This window comes from Sylvia atricapilla, chromosome Z (assembly GCF_009819655.1).
Source record: "Sylvia atricapilla isolate bSylAtr1 chromosome Z, bSylAtr1.pri, whole genome shotgun sequence".
Taxonomy (NCBI): domain Eukaryota; kingdom Metazoa; phylum Chordata; class Aves; order Passeriformes; family Sylviidae; genus Sylvia; species Sylvia atricapilla.
Genome location: NC_089174.1, coordinates 71,277,097 through 71,304,226, shown reverse-complemented (window position 1 = coordinate 71,304,226; position 27,130 = coordinate 71,277,097). Strand labels below are relative to the sequence as shown.

General features: G+C 39.1%; 1 protein-coding gene across 2 annotated transcripts in view; it reads left to right on the top strand.

The window, feature by feature from the left end:
- Positions 1-7,454: 7,454 nt before the first annotated feature.
- Positions 7,455-27,130, top strand: part of RICTOR (RPTOR independent companion of MTOR complex 2) — a 75,648-nt gene continuing 55,972 nt past the window's right edge. For both annotated transcript variants that reach the window (XM_066338684.1, XM_066338683.1), the window contains exons 1-2: positions 7,455-7,530; positions 7,685-7,732. In XM_066338684.1, the coding sequence (XP_066194781.1) occupies positions 7,482-7,530; positions 7,685-7,732 (97 nt within the window). In that variant the 5' untranslated portion in view covers positions 7,455-7,481. The remainder of the gene's footprint in view (positions 7,531-7,684; positions 7,733-27,130) is intronic.

Sequence of the window (27,130 nt, the reverse complement as noted above, 5' to 3'; positions counted from 1 at the left end):
GGCTTGCTACAAAAATATCTGCAAAACTGGGTATCTTTTCTCTTAACACACAGACACGTAAATATTGCTTGAATTTAAAATATTCAGTACTAGGCAGAAAGTAAGTGTTCAAAATGTCAATACAAACATGAATGAAATGTGAATTAGATGGATACCAAGGGTTTTAAGAAATATTATACTATTTGCATTACTTCAGTAATATCACTAAATCCTACTGCTCAGGCATGTAGATCATGAGACAAAGAAAGGGAAAATTAGCCCTGGCTTTTCCCCCTGCTTTTTAATTTTTTTTTCCTTTGGCCTGATTCCTGATTTTCAAGTTCTTAAGAGGAAAAGCTGCCTGATCCTTCATTTACGTGTGAGTGTGCTTCAGAAGGAAAATGTACACAAAACACAGACACAAAATACAGGGCTCTCATCCATTTTTGCTGCTGACAGAAGGGACACACTGCCAAGCTCTCTTCCCCTCTCCTGTGTCTCAGCTTCTTCCATGTTCTCCTGCCTTGGAAAATGTTGTCACACACCTTCCAGCTCACACAGGTAAGCCCAGTTTCTTCATCTGTATTGATCCAAAGAAATCCTGTATTTTATCATCATTACCTCCTTTCACTGCCTGAGATGTCCTCCATATTTTTTTACTCAATTACTTCCTGTTCCCCATAATTATTCCTCTTTTCCTTGATCATCTGACCATTGCATTCTGTTCTTTGCTTTTCTGCTTCCTTGTTCCTTTCTCTTTTCATCCTTTTAAGCTCTTCCCCTACTTCTGCACCTGCCACTTTCATTTTTATTTCATTTTGAGAATCTGTTTTGTTTAAATTCCTTTTTTTTTTTTTTTTTTTTTTTTTTTTTTTTTTTTTTTTTTTTGTGCAAGATTCCTAACTCTGTGGGTGACACCAGCAGAGGTTTAATTACTCAACAGGCTGAGAAGACTTATAATTCTTGTATTTTGAGTTCTAGGTTGTTTATCCCACAACATTTAAAACAGGTCAAACATACTTTCCTCTGCCCTCAGTATTTGGGGGAGTTTTCTTTAGTACTCAGGTTGGGATGTTATATATAACTAAACCATACAATTGCCAGTTTAAACTTTTTAAAAGTTTCTTTTCTGCATCTATATTCATAGTTAGCTACTTGCTACCATGTAAGAGACTGAAGCATATTCTAATGGCAGTCACTGGCTGCTGCAAATCTCCAATATAACAGCATTGCTGTTAAAATGTTAGCCAATGTTTGTCAGTCAGCACCCAAAGAAGATATTAATGGGCTTCTTCAGTTTTTAAAAAAAGACTGTGAGTCACAAAAAATAGTTTCTGCTGCCATATAGATTTTGTATCAGTAGATGATAAATTATCCCTACATAGAGCTTCAGCACTGTTACCAGAGTTTATTTGGACAGAAACAGCATCTGTGTTTTGTTAAAGTCTTTTCCTCAGGTGTAATTATTATGACAAACATACACAAACTAAACACCTGCTGCTTTTCACAGTTTCAATAGGATTATACAGTGTGGAATGCTGGGAAAAAATCTCACATGAACAGGTGCCTAAGTGTAAGGTTGTACTAATTAACAATCTAGTTAGCAACCTGCTCAGTTAATCAGGAAGACTTGTTGCATGACTTGACATTCTATTATTTTGCCACTGATTTTTATTGCTTTAGTACAATACTTACTGCTACTCTTGCTTAATTTTCTGATATGCCATTTATGTTAATTTTTAAAATTTCTTCTGTTATGGGGTACTGAAGAAATATTAACACTACAAAAAACTGCAATCAATTCTGATTTTTATTATTACCTTTTCTTTCTTTCTTTTTTTAAGTATACTATCTTTATGAATTAACTTATATTATGATGGATTCCAAAATCAGAGCAATTTTAGGAAAAAATAAAAAAAGAAATGTACTGAGCTAAAAAATTTGTTAGGTATTGGTCGTTAGGTATAGGGTCATTTATAGCCAATCATGTTACTTTTGACAACTACATTAGTGATACTTAAAATACTGCTTTTATAACTCATTTTCCATAACAATATATGTAGAAATATACCTAGCTAATTGTATTTGAAAAGGTTAGCAGAGGAATATAGTATATAAGCCAGAAGAGCATTCACACCCCAAAAAGCAAGCCCAGTAGAAGCAACTGCAAATTTCCTATTTATTTTTTCTCCAAGTTGGTTGGTGAACATGAGACTAAATTGGTCAAATCAAAAAATCGAACATATGGATCAAAAGCTCAGCAGAAAAATATTTAGCATCCACTTAAATTCCAGTACTTACACACTAAGGTCTTCCTTGCTTGACTTACTCTCTGCACTATGCCAGTCTGGGCAATTTGGCAACCCACACCTTGCCTATAACCAGATGCAGCCCATAGCTGCATCCACACTAGTAATTTAAAACTCTGCCAGGGAACATCCCTGGGCACTGGACCTTGATGGCCTTTGCTGTCACATTGCCTAAATCAGACAGTTTTGGCTCAAGACCAGTGCAAGGCTGTCCAAAGAACTCCCATCACATATTTGCAGGATATCCATGTCACCTCTTCTCTCCCCAGGTGACCCCACGAGCCAGATGTGTGTAAAATGCATTATCCCTGCTTTCATACTGCAATTTTGTTTCAAGACCTCTGTCCTTCCCAATATTCCAGATTCTGCTAGGTTTTCAACCCAGTTCTGGCCGCATTGAGTTCTTCTCAGATTCTCTGGTAGCACCCAAAGCAAAAAGACTGTTCCCAGGAGACAGATGAATTTACATTCTGGAGGAAGGACCCTTCTATTTCTGCTTGTTGCTGTACTATGGAGATACAGAACCAAATCTCAAGAACGGCACATTAAAGGACTTTGATTTTTGTAGATTGAGCTGCAGCTAATGGGGCCACCTTTTCCCCCTTGCTTCCTTCCTCACATCCTCTGAAGAAGAAGTGTTTTCAATCTTGAAGCACAACCCTTTCCCTAACAGGTCCTTCTGTTGCACAACAGGCACACAAGCCCAAAGCTGCAGCTGCATCTTCCCACACACTGCTCTGTATCTGGCTGGAGACGTAACATTCAGGCTTGTACCACTTTGTGCCAACTGTGAAGCACAGGGAGGTGGGAGAATTTCAGTGCATGGCTGCCCAGGGTCAGGCCTTGTGCAGGTCTGCTCTAGGATCTGTGTGCTGCTTCAGAATGACCACTGATTGTTCAGAGCTGACAATAATTTAATTTGATACTATACATTTGTCCAGCCGCTAAAAATGTGCTGATGAGGTGAATTTGATTTGGCTGAAACAGTGGAACCTCTTAACCAAAAGTCTACCAGGACCCATTCTTAGACTCACAGAATTGTTTAAGTTGGAAAAGAGATCTAAGATCATTGAGTTCAACTGTTAACCCAGCACTGCCAAGTCCACCACTACAGCGTGTCCCTAAACATCATGTCTAGACAGCTCTAAAATACCTCCAGGAGTGGTGATTCCACCAATCCTTTGGGCAGCTTGTTCCAACGCTTGACCAGCTTTTCAGTGAAGAAATCTTTCCTATTATCCATACTAAGTCTCCCCTGCTGAAACTTGAGGCCATTTCTTCTTGTCCTATTGCATGGGATAAGAGGCTGACCCCCATCTCACTAGATACAACCCCTGTCAGGAAGCTGTAGAGAGTGATAAGGTCTCTCCCAAGCCTCCTTTTCTCCAGGCCAACATGCCCAGCTCCCTCAGCTGCTCCTCACAGGACTCCAGACCCTTCCCTAGCTCCACTGCACTTCTTTGGACTCATTCAAGTACCTCAGTGTCTTTCTTGACATGATTCTGAGCTGCTGCTCAGACGGACATTTTTACAGACTGATATATAGATACAGATATACATATAAATATATATTTACAAAAGAAAAATCAGGTCAAATGATTTTTGTAATATTATATGGACAAACCAGTATCTGATAAACTTCTGAGATACTTCATTCAGCGATGGCTTCTTTATACCTTTCTATTTTATACCTCCATTGTCAGTATTTCTTAACTGCAGAGAACAGAGCTCATGTTTTATCATGTTCTATGCAGTTTGATGGGCTTCATATCAAGAATAAGACTAAAGAAATAGTGATTACAAAAAATCCTGCTAACAATATAGAAATAGTAAAGAAGGATGATTATTTTAACCTTTTGATCCCATTCACTAGATTTTCTCCTCTTCCTGTTTGTCTGATGTCATTCGGTATTTATCATTTATTTATAGCAAATTTTATGATATTGCAAATTAAGGAAGAGTATTACAAGTACATTAGCATAAGATAAAATGCTCTTGAGCTACAAAACACAGTAGCTCAGTTGAATTCAGTAAGTTAGCATCTTGTCTGCATGGCTTGATACAAGTTTATGTTTTTTCTTCTCCTACATTTATATGATGGACAGGCTGCAGCTGGTGTACACTGCATATTCATATTAATTTCTATGGAGTTTAAATGATTCAAGACTGTAAAGGCTCTGCCACTAACTTTCTTTATTCGACTCCAAACAACTAAAAAGTTTTTTTTGTTTTGTTTTTATTTTGGATTTTAATTCTTGAAGATCTTATAATTCACACAGTAGTATCTTCTACAGCATATGGCATATCCCTGTTCAGTATGTAAAAGGGCTGCCCCACACATGAGGGAGCAAAACAACAACTTTGTGATTGGAAAAGGAAGGAACAAAGCAGTTTCTTTTTGAGTCCTTTGCATGCATGCACAGAAATGTGACTCAAGTTTTAGAAGTCCCTCTCCAGTCCTTGAACATGTAGAAATGTTTTATCCTGTTTTCAAGACCAGCCTGCTTCTGCAAACTTCCAGGGGACACTAGAAGATTATTATGGTCTTATATGTCACGCTTTGCAGGGGGGAAACGAAATACACCAGCAGCTTACAGGAAAGCCTGCTTTCACGGTGTGCCCCTGTGTCTCCTTTTGGAGATTTACTATCTTTAGATAGAAAACTAAACTATATACTTTCACATAAAATTATAAAAGAAGAATTAAATTGAAGCTTTCTGATTCCCCATGTGGCCAATAATATATCTTTTCTCTGATTGGATTTATAGTGATTTGAAGTATTATGTTTTAGAGACTGAAGACAAAAAAAAAAAAAAAAAAAAAAAAAAAAAAAAAAGGAAAAAGGAAGAGGCTGCTATACACTGGATCCGCTGTAATCTATGACACACAAGCCAAGTGCAGAAGTTAATTTTCTCTTTGGTATTAATTTTCCCCTTCCAAATGGCAGGAAGAGATATTTTTTCCCTTCCATATTGCTCCTCTTTTGCACACTCAACAGCAATAGCAGTTGATAAAAGTGTGTTAAAAATTGAGAGGTAAGGAACCTTTAAGAATTTTTAAATAAACTTTTTTTATTCTTCCCCCACATTTGTGTGAAGACTAAAACATAGGAAAAGCTCCAAAAACGGATCCAAAAATGTTCTCCACTCTCCTAGGGTGACAACTTCTCATGCCAGTGATGACTACACATTTTAAGGCCCTGACTCTCCTTGCAGCCTTATGTATGGGGTATTGGTTCGTTGGTTGGTTTTGAGGGGATCTAAATTATAGTTCAGTTTAATGCATGCTCACTCTTTTCCATTTCACCATAATGAAAAATTAAAAATCTAATGTTTCTTTCCTTCTTATTTTTTTCCAGTTGTGGCAAATATTAATTATATCTCTAACTTCTTTTAACACAGTCTTGTGGGTTAGCACTTATAACTGCCATTATGACATTCTTTTATGTGTCATTATCAGAGACAACCTCAATTTTGCCTGCAGAATCCAAATATAATTAGGGCGAAGAAGACAGAAGAAACTGAAGCCCCCCAAGATAAATGTAATATTTTGATTATTAAAGAGTGTCTGCAGGAAAAAAGCTGTAAAATCTGGGATTAAAACATTACTCCTTTCTTATTCTTTCTTGTTGAAATACAGTGTCTGGGTTCTCTTGAAATACCTCACGTCTCCTAGACTTAGTATCTCTTGGGGAAGAAGCAAGTGCTGAATGGCAGAAGCATTTAGCATGAGTGTCCAAAGCACTTTACATAGAGAATATAAGTTCAAATCCAATCCAGACAGGGCCAATGTTTAGGGGTGAATCAAAGTTACGTAAAAATAATTAGACAAGACCAGAATTTGTAGTAAATAGGATGCAGCATTACTACCAACAGCAACAATTAATTTGGCACTTTCAGGAAGTCAGGGGTTCCCTGGACATGAAATCCTAAACTACAGCCCTGAGGCATATTGAAAACTGCTCAAGGAAGTTTGACCTGCTCTTGTGTCATGGACAGATGAGGTTTTATTGTTTAGAGCTTTTAATTTTCAGAATCTTTGGTTCCTCCAGACCATTAGCTTCATACTTAGCAAGCAAAATTATGATGCAGAAGTTTTTGAAAATAATATTTTAAATTAATTATACTTGATATAGCAAGATTCTTATATGTCTAGCATTAACTGATAGGCCAAAAAGGTTTTCCACTTCGCCTTACCAAATAGTTATTCTACTTTCCTAATATTTTAGAAGTGCACCCATAAGTGTTAAAAATTTGAGATGAAACTTAATGTTCATGAATATTTAAAACCACCTAATTTTTGTAAGTGATACTGAATCTGAATTGAAAGACCTCAAGAAAAGAGGGAAAATTCAGAATGGAAAATCCTTGACCAGAAATCAGGAAAACAGTTATCTAATCTTGCAGAGGTATTTTTATATGGCTGGCTACTTCCAGACATCAATTCATAATTATTTGCTGGATTTGGTAGGGAGAATTTGAGATGTCAGAATGCAAGGATTTGCCTTGTCTGTGGCTGTCCATAGCACCAGGGCCTGATGTGGAGTGCTATCAGCAAATTCAAACTTCTCCCTAAAGAGGAGCCAGTATGTCAGTGGATGATTTCTTGTAGTGGGACTTCTTTACCATTTACCACATTGGGAGGGAGTTGTTTTGTTTGGTTTGGGGTTTTGTGGGGTTTTTGTTTTGTTTTGCTTTAAAAAAAAATGCATTTATTAAGTAAGTTTCACAAATGTAAAAGCAGTAAGAAGTAGATTAGCATTTGAGCCTACAGAGAGGCCCGCTGCGCAAAAACCAAACAAGCGACGAAAAGCTATTTCTTTTTTCCTGTTTTTAATTACTTCACGCTTAAAAAAGCAGAAAACATCCGGCATACAAAGCCCACGGTCACGCCGCACCCACGTGAATTACCACCTCATCACAAGGACGAGAAACCGGGCGGGCAAATCCCGAAAGAAACAAAGAAACAAACAAAAATACAACAAAACCAAAACCAACCACCACCCCCGCGGCCAATAACAATAAAAGGGGGCGGGCGGAAGCGTGACCTCTGCCGTGAGGCCGCTCCCGCGCGCCCCGCGCCCGCCGTCAGGGGGGAGGTGCCGGGGGGGCGCCCTTCGCCTCGGCGGCTCCGCGCGCCTCCCCTCGCGAGAGCGGGCGAGGTTTCCGGTGTTGTGGCTGCGGGGCCGCAAACATGGCGGCGACGCTCCGCGCCCGTTCGCTGAGGCACCTCCGCATCCGAGGTGAGGAGCGTCCCGCGGGCCGCCCCGCCGGCTCCCGCCCGGCCGCGGTGCCCGCCGGCGCCCCCTCCCCCCACCTTTCCTCTCTTTCTCCTCCCTGTCTCCGGCTTCTTCCTCCCCGCCCGTCTAACGCGCTTCTCTCCCCCCGTCCCCGCAGGTCGGAACGACAGCGGCGAGGAGAACGTGTCCCTCGATCTCAGCCGAGGTAGGGGTGGGGCGGGGGAGCGGCCCGGGCCTCGCTGCGCCCGAGGCGGGCGGGGGGCGCGGCGGAGCGGAGCGGCCTGGTGGTGCCGTGGGGCGGGCGCGGGGGCCGGGGCCGCCGCCGGGGGCTGCGCGGAGCCGCCCGCGGGTGGGACCCGCTCCTCGGGTACCGCGGGGCCGCGCCGGGGCCGTGCCCGGGCCTCTTCGGGGCCGCGGGGCTCTCTTCTGCCCCGGTGTGCGTGCTGAGGCTGCTTGGCCGCCGCTCGGGCTGTCCTTGAAGCCCCTGTGGCTCGTAGACAGGGTCGTTCCCAGTGCCCGACCCTCCGGCCGATCGTGCCGGGCGCCTCCGAGAAGCACCTCGGCAGCGGCGACCGTTCCTGTCTCCGTCCCCTTTTTGTGTATCCTTGCCTGCCCTAGGCCGGCTGGCCACCCCGCTTGCCCTGAGCCTCTTGCTCCAAGAGCAGCAGCTACTCATCTCCCCTTTGCTTGTTAAATTGCTCGAAACATCCTCTCCTACTCTCAGATGTGTCTGTGTGTGTCTGGTGGGGGGGGAGGGGGCGGTTAAGAAGAAGGAAGCAACGCTGATACCTGCTACATGCAAAGTTTTGTCTCAGAGAAACAGGTACTCGTCCCCTACACACATGTATAGGGTACAAAATGTGATTTTGCCTTGCTGAGTACTGAGGTAAGGGTCCTCTCAAAGACGGGTCCTCTCCTTTTGAAGAGCCTCTCAAAGAGACGCGTAAAATTCAAAAAGCAAACTGGAATGTTATTGCTCTGGAAGCAGTGGGATTTCATGGGACAGAGGATTCTGGTCTGGGAAGGGAATGAAGTTGGTGCTGGTGTTCTGCTTCAGGAGATCCAGGACGGGTATTACGCTGAATAGATCCATTTTACGGGGAAGTAGGCAGGGAAATGACAGAATCAATGAGATAAAAGTGGCGTGTGAAATGGAAAGGAAGTAAAAATACCAGCAGTAGAAGTAGTGTTTTCATTTTGGAATTGTTGACACTGCATCATACTTTCTCTAATTCTCTTTTCTCACAAAGTAAGCTGTGTTTGGAATTATTGTATTGTGCAGTTTTGTCGTGGCCTGCAAGTTATCTCTGTGTATACTTATTTACAAGTATGTTTTAATAACCAGGAAAGCTGCACGGTTTTCCTCAGTTTAAAGAAACAGACTCTAATCATTCTATCTCCCAACAGAGAAATCATGATTGCTTTAGAGAAATGCTATCTTTAAAAATTAAAACATCACCAAAATGTGGAACAAAGATCTTAACAGTTTAAATGCATGACAAAGTTATTACTGTAAGGAATATTACCTGTTCATGAAATATACAGAATTAGAATTTTAATGAATGGGTTTAATTTTTTTATGTTCTGTAGCATACTGAAATGTTTTGAGATGACAGAAAAATACACAAAATCTAAATGCTGGAGTGGTAATTTTGAGATGTGGTCTATTTGAAGTCTTCTAATCAGAATTCGATAGGTGACTATCATTCTCATATTGATTTTTGGCATGAGGTGTTTTCAGCTGCCTGCTGATTCCAAGAGACCTGTAGTAGTAGCAGTACAACTATTACAGATGTATCGTGTTGTAAAAAGAGGTTCTTAAGTAAAATGCAAATCACATTTTTAACATGCGTTTTCATTACTTTAAAATAAAAAAAGGTATTTTGCACTGTGGCAATATATCCTCTATTAACAAATTAAAAATCATTGGGTAAATCAAATAAGCTGCTTTAAATTTGGATGCCAAAACCGGAGCGGTTTTGGTTTTTCTGTTAGAAAAACTACAGCTGACTGATCAGTAGCCATATAGTGCTGTATATCCATGGTAGATATGAAGTGCATTTTAAAGAGGAAACAAAAGTAAGGAGCTTAAAAGTCTCAGCAAGATATTAACTAAGCTAGATGATAACTTGATTTCCACGGTGAACACAATGAGTATTTGTTTTTCCAGCTGTTACAAGGGTTATGTAAGCAATTATTTTAAATATTTTGTCACCCTAATTTGGTACTAACAGCACAATGTTTTGTTTCACTGTGTTGTGCAGATCACTTAGTTTTCTACAGGACTCACATTTGCATTAGCTTAAAAGAATGTTCTAATGTTTTTTTGTTTCTGATGCAACTGAACTTTGTGTTGATTAATGTGAAATATCTGATTTGGGCAAAGTAGAGAATCACCATAAACAGAGCCTCAGCCATATGCTTTTAGTTACAGAGGCCTCTTTGTTACAAACACAAGAAATTATGTTGGCACTGACTTACTTTGAATAAGCTCCTGTTAGTAGTGGCATGACTTAGCATACAGGTTAGACCTTTACTTGTCCATACCTGTGGACTGTATAGTGACTACACTTTCCATGCAAGAGGCCAGTGCTGTTATTAAGAATTTCAAAACAAATAATAGATGTAGAGAGAGCACTCCAGTTTGTGCTGCTCTGGGTTCTGCTTCTTCCTGGCTTTTTGAGCAGTAAGGCTTGAGGAGTGCCTTGCTGCTTGCGAAGTGATCTACATTTCTCTGTATGTGTTTGGTTTTTTGTATGTGTATGCTCTTTTCTCTGGTCCTGTAGTTATAGGGTTGCTTATGTTTTTCCAGAAGACACCAAGCTTTTTACAAATTTTTACCATGGTTGCTATACTAGATTTACTTTTTGGAGCTCCTTTGTGCTTTGTTTTTTAAAAATGATACATTATGTTCATGAAAGCCATTTTGTATGATGGTGGATGCTGCGTTTTGTGTGTTTGTGTAGGTATGTGTGAGCTTTCTGTTTACACTTATTCGCCTGCTTAAAGATGATGATGTAAAGTAAGTATGTGGTTTGCTTTTTCTGGTTATTTTTTACTTTTTTGGTGGGGGTTGGTTCTTGAGGGGTTTTTGGTATGTTTTTTGTTTGATTGGGGTTTTTTTTAATTTGCTTTTTTTTGTTTGGTGTGCTTTTTTTTTATGTGTGTGTGTGTGTTTGTTTTGAGATTTTTGTATTTATTTTGTTTCTGTGCCCTGCCCATCTTCTAAGGGAATTTAGATAAATCTTTTTTAAGAAAAGCACTTTGCTAAAAGGCTGATCAACTCTGGTAAAATTGTCCTTAGGATAAACATTTTTGTGTATAATGTTGGTATAGTAATAAAAAATAGTGCAGATACAGAGTAGACTCATTGCTTTTGTCTACTTAAAATCATACGTCATGTATTCTGTTGATTACAAAATTGCGATTAATAATTGGGGTTTAGAACACTCCTGTTTTGGCCTTATGTTATATTACCTGCTCAGAATAGCGAAGGAAAAGGAGGACAGAGTCACCAATAGTACAACTCCCACTGCAGTCATCTGGAAGGATTTAGCAGTGGGATGAGAGAGATTGGTTTAATTAGGCTACTGAAATTAAGCTCGTAACTTCCTAAGGCCAGAAATGACAGTTGGAGGTAGCAGTCAGACTACTGCATTTGGTAGGAATTTTTCCACTAACTTTGTCCATGGTTGCATATATACCCATAATACAAATATTGTGCACCTTTTCTTTGTTTCTGACTCTTACGGGCTTTCAAAGCTGAATCACAGAAGCATATATACCTCCTGGAGCTCTGGGCACTATTAAAGGTGTGTGTAATCCACACTTCGTTTGCTCCTGAGTTTTTGCAGGGAGGTTGGACTAGGTGACCTTGAAAGGGCCTTCTCAACCCTAGCCATTCTGTGATTCTTTGCTCACCTCTGTAACTGAATCACTTTATGCTGGTGGGTGACCAGCACCTCTTCCTTTGTTGGAATTTTGGCTGTTGTCCTTGGGTCTTGAAGGCCTAAGTAGTTTGGAACTTGGTTAGTTGAGAGCAAATCTCATGTTCCTTATCTGTAGTCAGGCTTATCTTCCTTCAAGGGATCCATGTTTTTTTGGAATCCTGTAGCTTAGGGGTGGCTATTAGTAACTTTTCAGAGCTTGCTTGCTTACCAGTGCAGAGGTTCCAACTGCATACTGGAGCTGGGTAGAGTGCTGTTCGTGTCTGTATGTGTTCAGTTCCTCCTTTTTGAAGGCAGCAGTCTTCACTTGCTCATAGTGTACTATTTAAGAAACTGAAATGTACCTATCCCAAGTGTTAGTACTTTCATTTATTATTCAAAAACATGCATTACAAGATTCTGCTTTGGTTTATCAACTTCTCTTGTACAGCCAATTCTCTGTATTTTGTAGATGTTGATTCTTCTGACTAACACAGGACATACATGAACAAAGGAGCAGCTGAGAAAACTGGCTTTTTTTTCTCGCTGAGACTGATACCACAAAACTGACTAGTGTTACCCAAGAAAATACTCTTTTTCCTTTTTTGTCTTCATTTCCTTCTGCAATGTAGGTAGTAATAAAACATAAAGGAGTTCCATTTAACTTCATGAGGTCTAAATGGTGTTACTTTTCTTACTGTGCTTGCATAATTTTAAACCATGTAGTATTTGACTCCATGTTCCCACATGGTAAATCATAATGCATTGCATGCAGGGCAAACATCTCAGGATGCTATTTGCAGTTTACAGCCCACAGAAATGTCGGGCATTTTTAAGGGTTATTTGTGGGATAGTTAAAGAAGGCTGGATGAATTCTGTTTCCAAAATCAGCATGAGATTTGATGACCGTACTGTTTTCAGCTTTCTTCATCAGTGTGGAAGAAGCAGGGAGGAACAGAGCACACATCTGATACTGAACACTTGAATAGTTGGGGAAGGGAGAAAAAAGCCCTTTTGGATTTCTTGCAGCATGGCAGTAGGGAAACCACTGCAGAGGTGGCAGCTGGTGCATACTTTTTGATGGCTCAGAGGCAGTTCTTCCACTCTAATGGCAAGTCTGTTAAAAAAACCTTTAGGTGGTTCTCTGTATACTCGTGGGAAATGTAGCCTGGCTTGAAAATGTGGAGAAGTGGGGCTGCACCACGCCATAGAAACAGCATTTTTAAAATAGCCAAATAATCAGAATATGTGGACACTTTTCACCCTCACTTTCCCATGTGCCATCATTTTCATGGCGGGCTATAGCAGGATGTTGTGCTTGAGCAGGTCACACAGAGCAGTGACTGTTTTTTGCTCCCTTGTTTTCGAATCTGTAACAAAAACTGTAACAGTCATAAGAAGGTAATTAGTAACATTTTTTATTCAGTCTCCTGAGGCACTAAGTATGCAACAATGGGGCAAAAACTGTTGGAGAGACCGCTTACTGTGCTGACGAAGAAACGTCGTGCTGCATTATATTTGTGTGTGGAAGGTTTTTTTAATATAAGGGGAGCAAAGAGAAAGTGATCAGGGATGGTGGCCTGCTAGCTATTTTGGCAGTCTGTAAGCTTCTGATAGTTTTAAAAGTAAGAGAGTTAAAGTGCTGAATACATGCACTTCAGAATTACACTTAACTTTCCTGTCTGCACTTGTGCTTGCACTTGTGCTTTGGTTCACCGTTGTTTCGGAATTGTATAGTGCATTGTCCCAGTTAGAATAATAACACTTTTGTACCTTTGGCTTTGCTTCCTAAACACTGCTTTTGTAATCTTAAGACTTCTCAGAACTACTAAGATGTGTGTGCTTAAAATACTTCCACTTTCCATTTCTTCAAAACAGGAACAATATTTTTGATGAAGGAGAAATTTTAGCAAAAGACCACTTTAAAACCATATGGCTTGCTTATCTATTGTTAAAATTTCTCTAGGAATTGGGTACTACCATGTCTTTGAAGATCTGCACTCATATTTATCTTTAAAGTTTTTGTGTACAGCACCTCTAAATTTGTGTTTTTGCGTGGGTTCTTTGTTCTTGCTGCTGTGGTCAGAGAAGAAAATGACTATTCAAAGATCTTTTACTTTCTGTTACAAGAGATTATTCTGTGATTTGGGTCAGTATCAATATGCCAATCCAAACACTGTCTTAGATGTTTAAGCAATGCTGTGTTTTCACAACTTTGTTCAACATGCTTCCTTCCTCCCCGAGTGCTGAAGTATCAAAATCTCCTGCTGCCTTCTTGATATATTTGAGTTGTTGTCATAAACCTTATTCAGGCTTTTTTTTCTGTTTCCCAGCATCCCACATAAAGATTAGGGCAATGCTTAGTTTCAGCATTTTCTTCTGTTAAAGCCTATCCCGTATAGATGCTGTGTAAAGGAACACACCTCTCATCATAAGTACAGTAAACAAGGAAGCTGTGTCAACCGTCTTCTGTCCATAAAGAAATGCATTGCTTGCCCAAGCTGATGACCTTCATCTGTACTTTACCAGTTACCTAGCAGTCTCAGGAGTTTTACCCTAATGACATAGAAGAGACGTTTAACATCAGGTACAGTTAGTTTTCTTTAAAGTGGAAAGAAGTGAAATAGTCATGGTTAAAATTGCAGTTTTCCTACTCTTAATATCCATACAAATTCAGACACTGCAGAAAAGAGCAATGCTTAAGAGCATTTTACAGGACAGCTTAAGAGCTGGATGTTGAAATTATTACTGATTTGGGGAAATGTACTGAAAAATCAGGTAAGTTTTTCTTAACTTCTATACTAATAGAAACTCGTCCAGAGATTTCATTTTAAAAACAGTAAATGGCACAAGTCATCTACTTGTAATACTAACTACCTTCTTGCAACAAGACAAGAGCATGTGTCTTGGGGCTTAGATAACTACACAAAAGATCAGATAAAGTAAGAAGTTTGCTTTTCTTTGAAGGTGTTCTACCTGCATGCGGATAGACAGATGTTTATACAGGAGCAGAGGTGAATTTGCACACCGAGCAGTGCTCCTGTGAGTGGTTCTGATACAGAAGCATGGATGACATAACACTGCTACACTAGTGCTGGCTGGTATTTGTCAGATTTTTAACTAGGGCACTTGTAACTGTCACAATAAAATGTATTTATTCTAGTTTAAGAGTCTGTAATGTTGGTGTATTTGTATGTGTTGCAGAAATAACTTTTTTTCATTTTTCTATTATCTGGTGTGATGATGGAAAATTTTGGAAGCAGAATTTCAGAACATGGTTAGATTCATCAAATCTTTGCATCCGATGTAAAGGAGGAACACTAGTAAAGATGTGTAACTGAGAAAAAGTAGTGAAAGAAAAATTAAACCAAACAAAACCCAATCTCAGAGAAGAGAAAAAAAAATACTTACAGTTGTATTTTTTAGTTAATGTGACTGAATTTTACTGCCACAGTCATGAAAGCTTTCTAGCTGTCAGTGGTGGCCTGCATAAGTTTGGGTAAATAAATACAATGAGGAAATCTCTTCACCTAAATTTTGCTTAAACAGCACTACCCTTTGAATCAATGTTGCTCATTAAAAAATTAACCTGAGTGAAAGCCTTTATGAATGTTTTCCTAAAAGGGGAGCTCTTTTTTTTCTTAATTTACTGGTTTTGTTCTTCACTAGACTTCTCTAAGCTCATTTTAGTTAAACTGCTATTTGGTATCATGGTTTTGGTGAAATGGTTTGGGAAAATTCACTTAGGTGGTTGCTAAACGCAGTATAAAGTCTATTTATTTATTTGCTTGTTTACTAGAAATATGCTTATTGTCTGAGATGCAAAATGAAAAATTTTTATTCTGTTTCAAATGGAAAAATGGTTAGGGAACCATCATGCTTTTTATAAATGATACTTTCAGTAACCATTTAAGTCCAAGAGAAGAAGGGTGGCAAAATGGTAAATATTGTCCAATCCTTGCCATCTTTGAAATGGCTTGTGTGAGTTTGCAGTTGTTTGGCTGAAATGAAGTAAGTGCATCTCTGTGCCCTTTTGGCATAAGTGTTCATTGTGAAATGAACTGCCTCTGTTGATTTGAGAATATAGAATGATTGGTAGGAGATATTTATGCATACAGTTAAGGTATTTAAAGCAAAACAATATGGCCTTGATTTATGGAAAAATACACAATGATTTTAAGAGTAACAAAGAATAATTTCATTAGTCTCTTCATGTAAAGGTGTATGGTGAACATCACAGGGATTTTGTTTGGCTTTTTTTAGCTGCATAGAAGATTGTTTGAGGTGCACATAGACTATAAATAAATACATATATTTAAAAATAATTACTTCATAAGAATGGAGGACTATCAAGAACAGCTGTTGCCTAGAAATCACTTGTTTAAAAACAAATTATTAAATCTGTAAGTAATCTTATTCCTTTGTTACCTCATGAGCATCAGTGAAGTCAGAATTCAGTTTGAGCAACCTCATATCTAGAGAATTTAGGACATGTTCATCTCCTCTTTTATGCAAACCATATGTGTGTGTCATGGGTAGAGTTCTAGGTTTTTTTCATGAAGTACAAAAAACGAAATAGAAAAAAATCTTGCTGTTTCTATAAATGTGGCATTTGCAGCTCAGTTTTTAGCTTAGCCTGTAACTTCAGCAGGATAGGTTTTTCTAAGTTGAGATTGACCAACAGATTAGGTGTCTTCTGTCTTCAGAGAATTGTATTTAGATCTCATGAAATTTATAAATATGACTGACACTTCCTGTCCTTTTTCAGGAGAAAGAGTAGAAGTCTTAAATGGTTGCAGCAAAGTGACTGTATTACCTTTGTGACAAAAGGACATGTCCTATTCCTTGCTATGAGGGAATGAAGCTCACAAATATCAATCAGCACTGTTTTGAAATCTTCTGGTTATAGCATTTTAGGATGGGGAAATTAGCACATGACATTTACCGCAGTTTAAATGTTTCCTGCTGCAGTCAGTGCTGTTTGTGCATTACTTGTAGCTTAGAGTTGTGTCCCTGTGTTGATGTTTGAATTTGAGGATGTTGCTACGTTGGTGTTTCCATGTCATGCAAATTGCCCTTCATGTCTTGATTGGCAAACTGAGTGATCCTATGTCTGCTAGTGTTGGTGGACTTCTTACATGATACCCTATGTAACAGGATATTTCTGAGGACAGTGGCTAATTCCTGACAGCTTTGAGTTTATTAGTAAGAACCATGTAACATTTATGCTCTCAGGTTCTTGAACATATTAAAATGATGCTGAGAAGAATCAGAATGCTAATTGAGAAAATAGTCTTAGAATAGGATTATATTTCACTTTGATACTATTCGGAAAAATATGTTATCAAAATTCTCTTGAGTGATTTTGAAAGCAGATATCCCTGGTCCACTGTCCAAGTATTAGTTACAAGGTGTCAGAAAGGCACAGCATTTTGTTAAAACAACTGAAAATTACAACCATCCTGTTATTTTTACGTCTAGAAGTGGTGGCAGAAAGAAGAAAATGGTTTGGAAGAATGGATGATCATTTTATAAACCATTACAATACACTTCTGTTTACCATTGAGGTTTGTAGTTGATGTTCTGGGAAGTATTAATTTGATTTGTGTACTGACATAAGCATTTTTGTAAATCTGGGAAAGGCTTTTACTGGCTCTTGACCATAAGAACAGTTGTACTGGGTCACTCCAACCTTGGCAGTAGTTGACAATAGTTGCAGAGAAGAGAGCAGAAGAACAGGGCAAACAAATGCATAGTCACACAATTATGGAATGTTCGCCATCCTCCAGCATTTTGACCCTCTGTTTTTTGTCTCTTTTTTTTCTTTCTCGTTTAAGCGTCTGAACTTTTTTGAAAGTTTAGAGGAAGTTCTTACTGAATTTAACTGGATCCCAGAATAATTTATATTTCTGTATTGTTAAGTGGTCATGATAGAAATTTTAAGAGATTATTATTCCGGTTTGGTTTTAGTCGTGATAATATGCAGTAGTTATGCTTGCATATTTTGTAGTGCAGAGAGATGACACTGTGGTGGGATTTTTTTGAGGGGTGAGAGGCAGGGGAAGTTTGTAATTCACAATGACTCAGTACGTATCAAAAATCAAATATTGCTGTGGTTTTTGTTATCAACATCATGTCTTCCTGGGAGTTGAGGATATAACTGTAAATTTAAATGGAGGACTAAATTAAACATTTTCCCTCTATGAATAGACAAGGGTTTTTTAAATAACTGGTTTTTTAATATACCTTGGTACCTTACATAGTTTTAACTAATATCGTTTAATACTATTTTCATAATTGGTCTTCGGGGAAGCTTATGCTGGACACTAGATTTGTATTGCTATAAGGGGTTTAAACAACAATTTATTTGTCAAAAATTACTTGTAATTAATTTTCAAGTCAGCCTTGTACTTATCCTTTGGAATGGTTCTTCAGTTTTCTTTTTCTGTCCTGGGAAGACTCTTAACATTTCATCTATGAAACCCATTTTTTAGAAGTTTCAGCACTAAAGCAATGCTGTTTAGAAAGTTGCTATACAAGATCGCATATTAGGGATGATTAACATAATTCCAAGGATGTAAGAATAGCTTTTCTGCAGATATAATCTCAGTGTCTTGGTTAGAAAAATAATATTATAAGACAACATTTTGGAAAGTGGTCCATTTTGGAGCTGCTCTTCAAACTAACTGCAACATCACACTGTTTATTTCCTGTCCTTTAATTTACAACATTCATGCAGATCTGCAAAAGAGAAATCTGTACAATCACAGTAGGCATTTAGATTTTACTTACTTGTTTTCAGAATCACACCTGCACTAAAGTAATCCTTACATATAATTTCCTGTTTATCTGAAGTTCTAGTGATTCCTGGATCCTACCTTGAATATGCTGTCTTTTCCATTGATTCCTAGTTCATAGGCATTTTTGTATATGTGATGGTTAATATCTACCTGCGTGATATAGGAAGAATGGTTTTGTGACTTTCTTTGCTGACTGCTGACTGGAAGAGAGGATGTGTACTTTTTTCCATATTAGTGAGCCAGTTTCATATATTCATAGCTTTCTTAAACAACAAGGGTGAAAAGAGTCTGAGTTCTTAGGTTTTGTTCGCTTTCTGCTTTCATGAACATGAGTTATTGGAATTTACCTATGTTCAAAATAAAGTGCTCTTTATATGGCTCCCCCTGAAAGCTAGGGTAATCAAACTGAATAAATCTCTAGGTACGTTCTGCTGAAATCACTCTTTTAGTCATAGGTACTTTTGAAGGGGTTACTGTTAATTGTTAAAACTTGGTATGTGTATGGATTTTTTTAATCTAAAATTTTCAGTTCTTATTTGGCAAAACTTTTACAGTATTTCCCACCTAATGGCTTCAAGTGTAATAGCAGAATTTTAACTATGATCATAGAAGATATCTATCTGGCTTAGTATTCAGTCCGTTTTTCAGCATAGCTACATTAACTCGATACTAGTACATTAACATGATACTTCAGACAGACTGGTTTTTATGTTTTTACGCTATAAATTGAGACATACCATCAGCCTAAGCATGTGTTACTGTGTTTTTGAAAATCACACATTGAATATAAGTATTCACATGCTTATTAAGGAATACTTTAATATCAAGAAGCTTACACAATTGTCTGGGGGTTTTTTGCAATGAGTTGATAATGGTAGAATATGACTTAACATTGATGTCTCATTTCATTTTTAAAGGTCTTGATTAAAATGTGTTTTAGGAGGCTGATTACTTGTCATATAGTCTTATATAGGCATCTCTAAGTGATTTCTGATGTTTCACTGCTTTCAATAACTGATAAGTCATTGGTGTTTCAGTGGAAGTGGAGGACAGTGCATTAATGTTTCTAGTTGGTGTATTTCACTCAACTTCCTTCCTTTTGGCAGCATGTACTTTAATGAGCTATTAAGAACAGCTTAACATTACGCAACTGCATAGCATTTACACTTAAAAAAATCTAATAAATGTACAGGTGTATAGGAGGTTCACCAGAATTATCCAGTCATTACTGTGATTCTTTCAGTAAGAGGAAGATACCTCTCATGTTCTTAGTAAATGGTAAGATGCTTGACTGTAGTTAAGTTCAGCTCCCTTCTTTAAAGGAAGTATTTAGAAGTATTTAATCTTTTATTTCACTTTTTGGCCTTATGTTACACCCACTAGAATCATTAGCTTCTAGTGCAGTTGCTGGCTTGAGAGTTACTGCATATAAATTCATTGGCTACTGTGTACAGTACTGTGCTGTTTTAGCACCTACCAAGTGATGCATATAATACACACTCCTCAGTTTAACTCATGCCCGACTTTAGAGATACTGAATAATTTGTGTGCTAAAGCCTACCATTCTTTTTTTTGTTTCTTTTCCATTCATATGTGCATAACAGAACAGCAAATTGGCATGCTTCTAGCATACTGAATGTGGTCAAACAATGCTGCTAAATCTGTCAGGCAAAAGGAGTCGTCACTTGTGCTAATATAGCTATTGCTAGTCCTGTTTCATCCCTGCATTAGATGGAGCACTAGCTGTTTTGTGTAGCAGGACTTCTGTCGTGTTCTTTCACTCTGGAGAATGGGATCTGTCAGAATGCATCATGGTTCTCACTGGGAAAAAACAATGTCACAGTCCTGAAGGGGTGAAAAAATGAGTCAAGCCTTAAAAGGTCATGAGAGTTTAAAAACAACTCAACATTGGAGATTTTTAATATACAGTATCTGTGAATTACTTTTAGGCATAGAGAATCATGGAGTTCTTGAGGCTAGAATTTAAAAAAAAACCCAGCAGCTTGCTCTTTGCTAAAGATTATAATTTTAAGTACAGGGTGTTAGTGCAAAGAATTGTGGGTGAGAAACTGTGCTTAGTGTAACAGAAGTAAACAGAACAACTACTGCTACTTCAAAGCTTTGCTGTCCAACAAAGAGCAGACAGAAAATGAGAATAATCATGAGTAAACTAAGCTGTTGCTGCAGGACACAAATGGGCTGACTTGCAATTTTTATTTGTATCAACAAATTTCTTAATGACATTTGAGCGAAGTGACTTTGGTTATAATAATTAGGAAAACTTGCCAGTTAAAGTCCAGGTTTAAAAAAAAAAAAAAAGTTTCTTTTTTCTACCGGGTGTTACGTGGAACCGGTATGTTTTGCTTCCACCATTCTACCTGTGAATGGCTCAGTGGCGCAGGTACTTCTGAGTGTGTTTTGTAAGAATTGAGTACTCAGTTTGAGTCAGTAACTCAGTAGAGAACTGGCATAGTCAGAACAACAAAAGGATTCTGTTGAGATACTTGGCAGGATAATTTTATTGTGAATTTGAAGATGGGTACTGAAGTAATGTAAAGAATAAGAGTGGGACAGGAGAGGGAAGGAAAGTAAGGGAAGGGGTTGTGCATCTCTTGTCAGAAGAAAGCTGTAAGATTGGTTTAGTCATTTTGCACACCCTCAGAAGCACCATGGGGAAGATTGTGAAGATATTTGGTTGTTGCTGTGGCCAGCTGGAGACTACAGAATTGTTTTGGTTGGAATAGACCCTTAGTCATCCAGTTCAACTCTAAACCTGACATTGCCAAGTTCATCACTAAACTGTGTCCCTAAGTGCCATGTCTGTGCATCTTTTAACTACCTCAGGAGTGGTGACTCAACTACTTCCCTGGGCAGCTTGTTTCAGTGCTTGACAGTCCTTTTGGTGAAGATATTTCTCCCAATAAGAGTGAGCATATCAGTAATAAATGAAGTGAGTCAGGCAGGGGGGCCTGAGGGGGCCTTAAAATAATAAGTAGCTTCTCTTCTTGATTTTTTTAGTCACAGAACAGGAATTTCTGAGAAGCTAAAGAGTAAGAGCTAAGAAATCTCTGCAGAAGTGATATGGGCTGGGGTCCTTAAAACAACACATACAATACCAGTTAGCTTAATGGGCTAGAGCATGGTGCTAATAACACCAGGGTTTTGAGTTCAATCACTATATGATACTTCTACCGAAGAGTTAATCAGCAATTCTTGTGGGTCCCTTCCAATTTAGAATATTCTGTGAACCTGTGCAACACCAAAAACAGCCCCTTCCTCTCTCCTCACAACCCCCCAAAACAAAAAACTCCACCCCCAACAAACCCAAACAAGCAGAAAACCAAACAACAACAACAAAGTCTTTGTCAGCACTAAGATAAACTGTTAACCTTTACAATGAAATGTTAGGTCTGTGATACTTCTTTGGAAGATCAGTCTGTGATTTTGCACCATGCTTTTTGCTATTTCTGTGTTACTCAGTGTTTTATAGTGCCTTTGTAAGATTTTATGACAGGAAGATAGACTGTGATATGTGATTACAGGAAAGCCACATGGCTTAGTTTTTTGAATCCAGAATGTATTTAGTCTATTTCCAAGCCCATTTCAATATGAAGGACAAACCAGCAAATGACCAAATCGCCACTTGTTGGTGATATGAAGTCATATTGGTTTGTTTAAATTCTTTTGACGTGAAGTTTTCTTAGGCCTGCCTACCTTCCTTACTGGGTTTACTTATACTAAAAATGAGTAACACTTAAGTAATATAAGTTTTCTACATCTTTGTAATGTATGATGCATTTGCAGAAGAGGGAAAAAGATAGCCGGTCTTTCCTTGAAGTTAGTATGTCACAGTTATTTTGTTAAAATTTTTATAGGATACTTTCTGTGAGAAGGTTCAAAACAAGACTTCACCTGTTCTGGTATTTAAGTTCCTTCTGAGTTAATATACTGTGAGAGGGTCTTTATTTCTTTACTGTCTTGTTTTTCTGCAGCGGTATTGGTTTTGATACAATTGAAGAGTGAGACAGCTAACTTGCTCTGTATTTACACAGGATTTCACACAGACTCACTGGGTTAGAAAAGACTTTCAAGATCGAGTCCAGCCCGACCCTAACACCTCAGCTAGCCCATGGCACTGTGTGGCTTTTTATATACATGCAGGAATGGTGACTCCACCATCTCTGTGGGGAAACCATTCCAATACTTTATCACTCTCTCTGTAAAATACTTTTTCCTAATATCCAGCTTATGTTTCCCTTGGTGCAGCTTAAGACTGTGTGCTCTTGTTCTGTCAGTTGTTGATTGGTGAGGAGACGGACCCCACCTGACTACAGCCGCCTTTCAGGAGGCTGTAGAGAGTGATAAGGTCACTACTGAGTCTCCTTTTCTCCAGGCTAAACAGCCCCAGCTCCCTCAGTCGTTCCTGACAGAGTTTCTGTTCCCAGCCCCTCACCAGCCTTATTGCCTCCTCTGGACATGCTCAAGTGTCCCAATGTCCTTCCTAAACTGAGGTGCCAGAGCTGGACACAGCACTCCACGTGTGGCCTCACCACTGCCAAGTACAGGGGAAGAATGACCTCCCTGCTCCTGCTGGTCACACCATTTCTGATCCAGGCCGGGATGCCACTGGCCTTCTTGGCCACCCGGGCACAGCCTGGCTCATGTTCAGTCGGCTGTCACCAGCACCTCCAGATCCCCTTCTGGGCAATGTCCAGCCACACCATCCCCAGCCTGTAACATTGCAGGGAATTGTAACCAAAATGCAGTACTCAGCACTTGGACTTACTAAGCGTTGTCTTAGTGGATTCCACCCATTCATCCCGCTTAAGGTTCTCTACAGGTCTCTCTACAGAGCCCTCCTACCTTCCAACAGATTGACACACGCTTCCAGCTTAATGTCATCTGCAAATTTACTCATGAATGACTCAATACCCTCATTCATGTTGTCAGTAAAAATATTGAACAGAGTTGGTCCCAGCACAGACCACTGAGGGACACCAATAGAGAACGAAGGTTGCTCTTTCCCTTCTTTTTACCATTAATATATTTGTAAAAACATTTTTTTATTATCCTTTACAAAGTTGCCAAATTAAGTTTGAGTTGAGCTTTGGCCTCTGTACATGGCCTCCCTCCCCATTTTCTTCCTACATGCCCTAGCAAGCCCCTTAAATACTTCCTGAGAAACCTGACCCTCCTTCCAAAGATGATATGTCTTCCTTTTATTCCTAAGTTCATTCAAAGCCTCCTTGCCCATCCAGGCCAGACGTTTGCCTCATCAACTCATCTTTTGGCACAAAGGGACAGTCTGTTCCTGTGCCCTCAGGATCTCTGTTTTGAAGCAAGCCCACCTTTCCTGGACTCCTTTGTTTTTAAGGGCTGCTTCCCAAGGAACTGTCTGAATAAATCTCCTAAATAGTCAAAGTCTGCCTCCAGAGGTCTAACGTAAAAGTCTCATTGACGTTCCTCCCGATTTCACCAAATATCGAGAATTCTGCAATTTCATAGTCACTGTTCCTCAAGCAGCCTCCAACCATCACATCTCCCAGCAGCCCATCTCTGTTTGCAAACAGGTCTAACATCATCCCTCTCCTGGTGGCCTCACTCACCAGCTATGACAAAAAGTTATCCTCCACACACTCTAGAAACTTCCTGGACTGCCTGTTTTCTGCTTATTAAGTTCCCAGCTGATGCCTGGTGGGTTGAAGTCACCTGCAAGAACAAGGGCTGGTGATCCTGAAACATTCTCTAACTGCTTCTAGAATAAGTTGTCCACCTCTTCTTCCTGATTGGGTGGATGATAACAGACTTCCAGGAGGATTTCAGCCTTGTGGCCTTCCCCTTAATTCTTACCCATAGGAATTCAACTCCATCATCATTAGCTTCAATACCTATGGCATCAAAAGCTTCCTTAATATGAAAGGCCACCCCTCCACTTCTATCTCTTGTCTCTTCTGAAGAGCCTGTAGCCATCCAGTGCAGTGCTCCAGCTATGTGAGTTGTCCCACCGTGTTTCTGTGATGGTGACTACATCTTAGCTTTGCTGTAGTACCATGGCTTCCAGCTCCTCTTGTTTTATTATCAGTTCAGTAGTGGAGATGGCTGTCACGTTCAGAGTTTTCTCACAGTTTAGTAGCTTTGCTATGGAGTCCCCAGTTTGCTTTTAATTACTTACCTGCTAATAAAGCTTCTGAGAAATACCTGACTTAGCCCTGCTAAGCACCACGAACATATCTTTTCTCAAAATTTTCAGTCTCTAAAAATGAGTTTTCCTCAACTGAAAGAGGACACAGTGAGGAAAAGGTTGCTGAACCTGCAGTTTTTCATGCAAAAATAGAGGAAAATGGTTTTAGTGTACGTTTATTTAGGTGGCCTTATTTTACAGATAATAATTATGCTACAGAATTGTTAAATGGGAAACTGGTGTGTCATTGTGTCTTTATCTCTTCATATCCAAACTGGCTGCCTTTTTCCACAGGAAAACTTGGGCACTTCTGAGTTAATGCCAGCTTTATGAGATAGCCGAATAAGAATGTCCATTGCCATTGCACAGAGAGGTTTTCTGGGCTAGTCCCATGTTCTTTCCTGTCCACACGGCGAGCTTAGTTTTGGTAGGTGTTTATTGTGAATATGTAGCCATCTACACTGTCAAAACATACTTTCAGTCATTTTTGGAAGTTATATTGCTCTAAAACGGCTCACCTGGGAGCTTTCTTGTGGCATAACAGGTCCAAAAGTGTGAGTGGGAAATTCCCACACATTACCTGAGGCTGCCCAAAGCAGAACCAAACTGCATTTTCAATGAAACCAGATTATGAAGAAGTTATCCTCCTCTCCTGTTGCGTTGTCTTAAAATTAAGGGGCTATATGACGCAAACTATTTGTAGTGCCATAGCTAATCTGAACTACTTGCTTGTGGTGTGCCCCATCCCTGAAAGTGTTGTAGGCCAGGTTAGATGAGGCACTGAGCAATCTGGTTTAATGAAAGATTCCCTGCCCATGGTGAGGGGATTTGGACTAGGTGATTTTTAAGGTCCTTCCCAGTCCAAACTATCTCATTATTTTATGCTTGTGCTATTGCGAACTCTAAAACTGAGTTAAGCCCTGGAAAAGCAGGAATCCTAAACCTTGTATAGATCCAGTAAAATTCTCACTGTCTTTAATTTACATATTCATACCAAAGATTTCTTTTTTTTTTTTTTCCTAGGGATGCAAAATGGCCCATGCACATATTCCAATTTTAATTCAAAGTTATTAGATCTCTGGTTTTCCTGTGCATACTGTACAGCAGTGCTAGATAGCTGTGTCAATACTTGTTTGTCTGATGGTTGACTTTGTGTGTGCTGTGAGTAGATTTGTGAAAAAGGATCTTTCCCAGCAAGCTGGTGCTAGTAGAAATTGATGCCCACGTTTAAGAACTTACCTTGTCTTCCCAAAATCTCACTGATCCTTTCTTTTAAAATTGCCAGAACTATATGGTGTGAAAACAGCATATCTCTACATGTGTTGAAGTTTATTGTAAACACCATAGTCAATACAATCGATTTCTTACACTTGAATAGGCATCTAGGAGCTAATCAAGCTGATGGCATTTGATTTCATTGCCTGATAGACAAAATCTTCATTGACTGTAGTGGATTAACAGGTTTGTACACCTTAATTGGGTTGCCTACCTGTAAGTGTCATCATTTTAAATAATGTCTTGATTCCTGATGATGGTGCAAATACAGGTCTTGTCTATCCAAATACATTCTGGATATATCCTAGCAAGATTGCTACTTATGTTTGTTTTTTACATTTAAGTTTTTAAAGTACAGGGAGTGATGTAAAAGCATAGTTTGTAGAGAGGTAGTGAAGATGATGATTTAAGTCTCCAGTGCTTGATTTCCTTTGTGTAATGAAAAATGCACAAACACACTTTTACAAAGAACAGGAAGGTGAAAAACTGTATATACCACAGACTCAGCTGTAAGTGTTCCGTTCTGCAGTAGGAGGCAATTTTTTTTTACTCAAGTTAGTGTGGGACACCACACACAAAAGCTCTCTTAGCTGCTTTTTAGATGTCTGGTGTTTAGTCTTGTTCTAAAGACTTCATTTTATGTAGTGCAGTTATTTCTTCTTTTTGGTAATGTATTACTTTTAATAGTTTATGTCTTCAGGATAGCCTTGGTTTTTCATTTATCTCAACTGCTGATACCTACCTTCAGTGTCTAATCTAAACCTCCATGAGAATCCTATATCAAATACATCCCTTTAAAAACTGCCCTGCCACAGTACCACCAGGTACAGAACTTACTACAGTGTCTTCCTGTGCAGCTCCCTGGGCCCAGCCCCACTCTGTGCTTGCTGTTTGTTCCACTCTGCCTCAATTCCTCTGCCTTAATTCCAAAAGTGGGACAAGAGTGTCTCTTCTGGTCATGGTACTCATTTACTCTTTTGTGGCAGAATGCAGGGTCATCAGTTGGTGAGTGAATAGTGGTTTGTGGGTGGTGGTCTTTTTTTGTCTGCTTTTGTTGGGATGATGGACCTTTAAGAAGAAATAGGACATTCTTAAGCCTTTTGTTTACCTTGTAGTTCACTTCCTATTTCTCTGGAAAGGCCTAGCTGCAATGATTTAAAGAATCATTGTGGAAAGCAGTTTATGTGGAGAGCAGAAGAGAGGTCTCATCTTTCCAAAATCCCACCAACCCTTTGTCTGGAGGAAAAAAAAAAGAAATAATGTGGTGTGCCAGTAACATGTTATATTTTAACTTATGTTTTTCAGCTTACATTGTCTTTAAATTACAGGGGAATTAAAGGTAAAGTTGTTCACTTAAAAGATGTAGGGATTGGCATTTCAGACACTAAATGGATTTCTTTGTCTACTGCAAATCTAAATAG